Below are 7,899 nucleotides of genomic sequence, written 5' to 3' on the forward strand. Positions count from 1 at the left end.
GGAGGTGATATACTGTCACGGAACGAGGGCAGTGGCTACAGAGCGTATGTATTCGAGGAGTCTACAAGACGTTGCGCGATCGATCGTAAGGGTCGAGGGCGTAAGGAGGTGATATACCTACGCGTAGCTGACATAAGCTGTACGCGAGGTGTACGCGAGAGCACGGGGCTCTCCTATAGAGGCCCCTGCGGTGGGGTTCCGTGACAGCTTATTAGGCGCAAACCTAGGCTTATAACCTGTTGAATTAAGGTTATAGAGCTAAAACCCCGTGTATTGCTTATTTTCTATATAGGTGATCAAAGAGCTTTCGAGGAACTTCGACCGCACGGTCAAAGTTGTCTGATTGGTTAGATTCCTGCCAAGAGGTTCACCACAAGTCTTATCACGTAATATCGTTATGGGCTTGTTTTCTAACAATCTGAGAGTGGGGTGTTCCTAAAAGCTATATTATAAACTTCCCAAGGCCTAAGCTTCTAGCAAGGGCCTCCTCCTCCGTTCACTCTAACTCCATCGTAGAGACATCCACACCGTTCGCCTGAAGGATACTCTTCACGTCTTGCCCGCAACTAATAGCGTGCTGCGACAAACCCCATTGATGGATCTCATTGATCCAGTTCTCCAGCAGTCTTACTGCAGACTTCGATATACACTTTGCTGTGCACTGTCTCCTCATCGTACATCCATTCCAAGAATTACCGACTTCAGAACGATTGGCCTGAAGTGTCCAGATATCAAATTGCGAGCCCACGAAAGTCAAGACGTAATGTCGCATTTGGGCCATATCAGATTCTGTCCACTTTCCTTTAGTAGACTCCAGCGCCCTACTTTTTAGTAAAAAGCGATTATAGAGCGCTAACGCTGCCGCAGTGGCAGCCTGAATCGTGGCTTGATCAACCGATTGATTATGCTTCTTAAACTCGATGGTGAAGTAGGGACATGTAATCTGATCTTGGTGTACGTATACAGCCTCCACTAGTTCACCCCGGTAGTCCGAGTTAAATCCCGCAAGAGACAACCAGTAACTACAATCCGGCCATCTACCAAATTTGAAGTAATCTGAATCCGAATCTGTAAAGGATACAGGAGGGGCCCAATGACTACCAGCGGGGGGAGCGACGAGTTGTACCATTCTCTCCGGGTGCCACTTCCTATCCTGAGGTGGCTCGCGGAACCGACGTTGTCGTCTTAGGAACTTATCTATTGCGAACAAAGCATATTCTTGCTCGCACAGTCCTGTGGAGTCCATATATTTATACTCTTCAATAATCTCTTCGAGAGAATTATCGTCGATCGACAGCCAAATTTGTGCAGCATCAAGCCCTTTAACGGTCTTATAGTCAATTACTTCTCCTTCAGGCGCACCCTTGGTGCCAAAATGCGTGTACGGGTTCCGCCCCTCAGTTTTCAACCCCGTAATAACAATTTTCCGGGGATTAAGGACATTTTTCTCAAAGTTCACACTGCGAACCATGATGCGAGACTTCCTTGTATCAGTGTGAATGCCCTCTGAGTCCAGGTTATCGGGTAATATGTCTAGATCAAGTTTGCTTCGAGGAGCCGTTCGTGCTTCATTTAATTCCTCGACGTTAGTTCCTTGCAGTGTGTTCTGCTCCTTAAGATTATTAACACTTTGCTTGCCACGAGTCCCCCCAGTGTGTGCACCAGCTGAGCCACCACGTCCCGTACTCCGCAGACCGTCTCTTCCACGCTTTGCTTGTGTATTCCCTACCGCGCCATTGCCTTTTTCATCATTCTTACGTTTCGGCGGCATCGTTGATGAGTTTGCGGCTCGAACAATCTCCCACAAGGCTGCTGTTCGATCTGGATCTGTCGCAAGGAGTGGTCTGAATACGGACGTTGGAGGGGCAGCTTGAGGCAGGCTTGAACCACGTGTGAGTGGTTGTTTATTTGTCTCGTGCTCTAATGCCGAGAAGGGTTCTTTCGCGAAGAAAGCACCGGACGACGGTCCGGGTGCAATTGAATGGTTGATTGTCGATCTTGCTGGTCGACTGCGGTTGTATCTCCGATTCCAACTGGTCGCATGCGATTTTATCCCAGCATCGTCTTGAGGGAACTTGTTATGCTGTTTTCGCAATCTTGATGAGCCTTGGACGCGTTTATTGAGGCCTGTCCGGTCACCCTGATGGGTCTTTAAGGTTGTCATATGCGTGCTAAGAGTGACGGAGCAAAGACATTTGCGTGTTGTGCAAACGGTGAAGGAGGAAGGTGCGCAAGCGGTTGGAATAACATATCACACCAGTAAGCTGCGCACCCCATCCCCCACCAAAAATCACGAAAACCATAGTATAATATCTTAACAACCACTTAATAAAAACTTCTAAAATTTTATATTTAAGCTTATATATATACTTTACTTGTTTTATTTTAATTTTAAATAAATTTATAAACTGGGTATAAAGATATATAGGTTTGGCCCCTAATTGTATTTTAATCTCTATATTTTTATAATTACTTTATAAATTACTTTAAAATTAAAAAAGAAGAAATGGAGTATATATATAAGCTAAATATAAAATTTTAGAAGTTTTAATTAAGTGGTTGCTAAGATATTATACTATGGTTTTCGTGATTTTTGGTGGGGGATATGTTGGCGGTTGGGTGGTTTTATATAAGCAACGCGTCGTGAACAGGACCGCGCCGGACGCACGGTCCCACCTGACGCACGAAAATCGCAAAATCACCAAAATTTCAACATTGGTTAAGGGATAGGAGTCACAGCAAGAAACGTGGCTAAGACTGGCGGGAATGTAATCTATTCCAGCTATGGAGATTATAGAGGTAGCCTATAGACTAGGAAGAAAGGACATAATGTCCGAGCACCAGCAAGAGGACACAGCAAGCTTAAGACCTAGGAAGACAAGGAAGAAACTCAATCGGCAGCCCCAGCTTAACCTCATCCACCATATCTTCATCGCCATCATCATCAGCCGCCTTCTCTGATGGAAAGACACACTCGCTTGGGATCCATATTCCATCATCGGCGTAGTTCTCTTGGTTGACATCCAGGAGACCCTCCAGGTCGAACTTGGCCAACAGCCAAGTATCTTCTTTGTTGGTATCTAACTACCGAGCCCGCACCATACGAAACCAGAGAAAGAAGACAAGAATTAGAAAATGGAAGGAAAGATGGACATGAGGCCGCCTAAGAGTTATCATCACTATCGCCTCCAAGGGGCTTAGCTTTCGGCAGCTCGCGCTCCAGTGGAATCCAACAACCCTGTTCGCCGATGTCCTCTGTGGTGATATTAAGAGAGCCAGATTTGTCCAGTTCGTCCAAGAGCGACTTAAGTGCTGCAAAGATCCTGGGGTTGTTGTTGCGCTGGGCGGTGCGTTCATGTTTGGCGCAGTTAGAAGCCATAGACAATGTCTGAAACATGAATAATAGAAGTTGGGCCCACCTCCATGCGGGCTTGACAGCTTGCTTATTACCAAGTCTGCGTTGATCACAGGGCACCGAACTTTGGAAATAACGCTTTTGTTAAAGCTAGCGTTGTTCGTGAATAGAAAGTAGAACCTATCCTTCCTACCAGCTCTTCCCGCCAGTTCTGTAAGCTTAAAGCTAGCCCCAAAAGATAAGCTAGCACTTTGAAAGAACTCCCTGCTGCCAGCACCCTCCAGGAAGACTTCCCCGTCGATTTTGGCGTTTAAGAACTTCTCTGCATCGTCAGGTTTGAGCGGTGTAGACAACGTCTGCTGAATCCACTCGAGCAGTTCGATCTCATCCCTACTTCTGATCTTTTGGATGGTGGGTTCATTTATGATGGGCGCTGCCTTGCTGACTTGAGAACTTCTAGGGGTTCCTCCTGGGCGCTGGTCCTCGTTTCCTAGGAGCGGTCCTTTCCTGGGGCAATTGGCCGTCCTAGGCAAATAACAAAAGCGATACTCCCAAAGCTTAGTTGTCCTGAGGTCGACGCAATCACGAGAAACGCCAAATACCATATTATAGGGGTCACGGCTGCTAGTGAGTGAAGTTCGTCGCGTTTCACGCACTCGTACTAACTGCTTTCTGCCATGGATTTCAGAAGAGTTTATATGCTGCAACGAAACGGCTGCGAACGAGCGAACCGATGCGTATAGTCAATATGAGCTGGGGCTGAATTTCAACGCCATGAGCATGCTTGCGCTCAACGCCATCACGACGTCGCTAGGACGCTTCGTTGTCACATGCTTTGAATATTGTGTAGATACATGTATAGTACACGTAAGCGACAAGAATCATTGAACTCAGCTTCTCAGCTTTCTTTGGCGCTATGACGATACCATCATTGATATCGAATAGCTGTCGTTTTGACTGCTTTGACATCCTTGCCGCCTTTCTTGACGCCTCCACCGCTTTGTCTGCCTTTCGTTTCTTCCACTGAGGATCATCAGCACGCAGCTGTTGGAAACAACGCGCCAGTCCAATCAGACCTCCTTCGCCGCCTTCGCTTCATTGATCCACTCTATCTCACGACTGCCCTTTTCATCCTCGAGATAATCATCGATCTCCTTCATGCACCTCAAGAACAGACCCTCTTTCGCTGGATCAACATCTTCCGTCTCTTCGCGGTTGTTTTGGTCAAGCTGTTTATCCCAGTATGCGTCTATGCCTAAATCGTCTCGCGGGTATAGGATTTGGCGTAGCATATCTAAGCATCTGAGAAACCTTCTGTCTCCGAGATAGGGCGGTTCAAAGTAATCTGTTATCTCCTCCACGAAGTCCTCTACGTTATTAAACCAAGATTTCTTAGCATTAGCAATGTCTTCGGAAGATTTCTCCCCGTTGAGCAAAGCTTTAGCCAAAGGCTTGGCTTGAAAGATGGCTTCACGTTCATAATCGAGTGATGCTATCCAAATTATGACAGCGAAGTATGATTCCATATCATGAGCTAAGGTCCTCCGACCAATTGGCTGGTGTTTAAGGAGGGCTGGCGCCATAAAGGCAGGAGTACCACTTCTGAAATTTCTGTTAGATGCTGTTCCGTCAGCGGTAAAGCATAGATTCCAGTCAACTAGTGTGCCGCGCCGATCTTCATACGTAAGGCCTCCGGTAAGCTTGCTACCTGCTACAGGAACTAATATATTCTCAATGGAGATGTCTGAAGAAAAAAAAATTTCATCAGCGCCCAGCATATAAAACACCCATAAAGAACTTACCGCCATGGATGAAACCAGATTCTGGGAGTTTGTACGCCTCATAATAAACGATCATAGAGTCCCGTATAGTTTGCATGAGTGATTCTGGGCCCGCATCGCGCATGGCGTCCTTTAGCGGTTTGCAATAGGACATTATAATGCGGACAAGCCGCCGGTGGACCTCAATGGGGTTTTTGAAAAATTTTCTCTCAACTTCTTCCTCAAATCTGAGTCGGCGAAGGGGGGGATCTCCCGCGAGGCCTTCAGCCGCACCGGGGGCTAAGAATTTGGAAGTGTGTCCTGAAACATAGCCTGACTGCATCTTCGACATGCGGTCCGCAGTTGATGCCGGGAGAGCGACCTTACAACTTTTAGAGAAGCTGCGGGTCTCCACCTCTAACTCGTCATTGTCTCTTACTATCGCACTCTCCAAGCCATAGATCTGTGGAAGGCCTCGGACCCCCGCATTGAGAAGAATATTGAGAATTTCCGCCTCAGGCGGCGGTGATGGTTTTTGGGGGGGCTTCTCTTCCCAGGTACTCTTCATAACCACCCTCCTCTCTGGAAACTTGGAACCTTCTTGTTCGACCCGTGTGACCCTTATGTTTCTCCCAACAAGAGAAGGACGGTAGCAGAGCAGACCGTTGGGCAATTCAAGCCATCTTTCTCCCGCATGCCGAATGTATACTAGGCTGTCTTCTTTTTCGACTGTCGGATCCTTTCCGCGGTGCTCTGGTTCCGCTATGAAACCCGAGAGAAATTCTATTAGAAATCGAGTATGCTTAGTATCCTTCACGAAATCGAGAGGCTCGGAGTATGCGGCGCAGCCGTGATCAGTATAGCAGATGTAGGCATGAGGATTTATAAACAGGATCCCATAGAGGTGGCGGCGGAAGGGTTGATGATGGAACACACTCCAAGCACCACGCAACCACTGCAAGAATTTCTGAGTGACCACTTCTTTAAAGCGCGTATGCTCAATCAGAAGCTCCACATTTGCCCATGTAGGAGACTCTCCGTCGACGTGGAAAGAGAAATCTGGTTTGGAAGGCATCTCCTTGCCCTTATCAGTATCGGATAATGTCTTGGTGCCAGAGTAGGATAATTTTAGGTCACGAAGAACCTGTTCGGTAAGTCAGTAGAGGGCTAAGATACACAACCTGGACAACAGACCTCGTCGGAGAGTACCTGGCACAATCGATCCCCGAACAGTGTCTCTTCCCAGTTACCCTTACCAATTTTCTTCACAGGTTTGACGTCGAGCTTCGGTCGAGCTCCTGTATTTTTGAAGTCGCAAAGATATATGGAACGGAAAGTGTTCAATGGGATGTTCTTCCGCATTACTCCGCGAGCTTCGGCCGCAATCTGTGTTTCCGTGTCCGTGGCGTAAATTATATGCTCTCGCTCAATCATGCCGGAATGAGAGTGCATGCGCTTAGTGGCGGGTGTCTTGTTGAGTAGTGCGCTAACATCTTCGGCTCCCTCATTCGATGGTGGGGGTGTGTTATAAGAGGCGAGTTTAGGGGTTTTCGGTGCGCGGCCGGACTGTCCATGAGTTGATACGCCCCGCCTTTTGGCGCTCGGTGGGGTGGTGCTACCAGGGTCAGGTTTACGGGCTTTCGCTTTCTTTTTTGCCATCGAAAGAGCGGACTTCTTCTAAGGCGGATAAGCATTAGAGTTGCTCGAAATTTCAACAACAAGAGACGTATCTGCAATGAAGATGCTTACGGGTTTGAGGGACTGAGGCCGCTATTATGGCGATCAAAGAGTCCTTTATCCGCAGTTGCGAGATAAGAAAACTCGTGTTGAAGGAATATACTATGCAAATCTACGAGTATTCCTGTGGTAAAGTTGCGTTTGGAAGTCCAGCAGCTATTGTTGGCGGAAGAAAGCTTGCTTGGAATGCTACTGGTGCGTTAGAAGAAAAGGACGGGAGCTATGACTCATCCGCACGGTGGCTATGCGGTCTTGGCGTGATGAGTGCAGGGGTAAAGCCTGGCGTCCCGCTTAAAGTTTAAGCTCAGTCAAACGTCCCGGAATCTAGAATTGACCATTGACATGAGTGCAAGATTAATAGAGGGCGGCCTTCACTCGGAAAGGGAGGAAGAGCGGAAAGTAAAATGAGGCTAGGCTGAGCCCGAGCCTGAACTTGTTAAGGAATTGTAGTTAGGGAAGAGAAAGTGGTTGGAAAAAAAAATGATGGAGGTGATGAGGCTGCAGAAGTTATCCTGCCGTCAGAATTTTTAGGCGGTCAGTGGGCGGTGCGCCAAACTTCCTAATTAGGAAGGTGCAAGAACTTTTGAACCTCCGTACTCTAAACCTTATTTTTCTTAGTCCCACTTACCAAAAAAGGTTTACCCGAGTATTACCCGTTGTTTTATACTGTCACATCGTCGCCAGAGTCTTGGCAGATAAGAAGAGTTTTTACTACTAGATTTGCCCACCGATAATATTAATTCTATTACCACCATGGCTTCTAACGCGTTAGATGATGGCCAAACGAATACCTTAATACTCTCTATAACTCGTTTTAATCCTACCGTCTCTACCGACCTCCAGTACGCCTCTGATTACAGCTTAGATGGTAATACCGACGCGTCTACCACCGATCACTCCTAATTGCGCAAGACTACTGTTGGCCACTGAGGTAGCCCTACTACAGAGGTGCGACGGGTGCTGTTCGACGTCAGTTTTCAACGTGTATCATCACTCTCTAGGGACCCCTGTAAGGGGTCAATTCTCTTATGTATATTAGGGCTCTTG

General features: G+C 47.3%; 2 protein-coding genes across 2 annotated transcripts; both read right to left on the reverse strand.

The window, feature by feature from the left end:
* Positions 1–399: 399 nt before the first annotated feature.
* K441DRAFT_697749 (uncharacterized protein) lies at positions 400–3,960 on the reverse strand (the record flags this gene model as incomplete). Its single annotated transcript, XM_067653006.1, has 3 exons — positions 400–2,149; positions 2,923–3,065; positions 3,549–3,960. The coding sequence occupies 3 exons, from the start codon at positions 3,958–3,960 to the stop codon at positions 497–499; spliced, it is 2,208 nt and encodes a 735-aa protein (XP_067502211.1). The 3' UTR covers positions 400–496.
* Positions 3,961–4,425: 465 nt separating this feature from the next.
* On the reverse strand, positions 4,426–6,774 carry K441DRAFT_678858 (uncharacterized protein; the record flags this gene model as incomplete). Its single annotated transcript, XM_067651197.1, has 3 exons — positions 4,426–5,075; positions 5,158–6,259; positions 6,310–6,774. The coding sequence occupies 3 exons, from the start codon at positions 6,772–6,774 to the stop codon at positions 4,426–4,428; spliced, it is 2,217 nt and encodes a 738-aa protein (XP_067502212.1).
* Between the last annotated feature and the right edge of the window lie 1,125 nt (positions 6,775–7,899).

This window comes from Cenococcum geophilum (assembly GCF_001692895.1).
Source record: "Cenococcum geophilum 1.58 unplaced genomic scaffold K441scaffold_31, whole genome shotgun sequence".
Classification (NCBI taxonomy): Eukaryota; Fungi; Ascomycota; class Dothideomycetes; order Gloniales; family Gloniaceae; genus Cenococcum; species Cenococcum geophilum.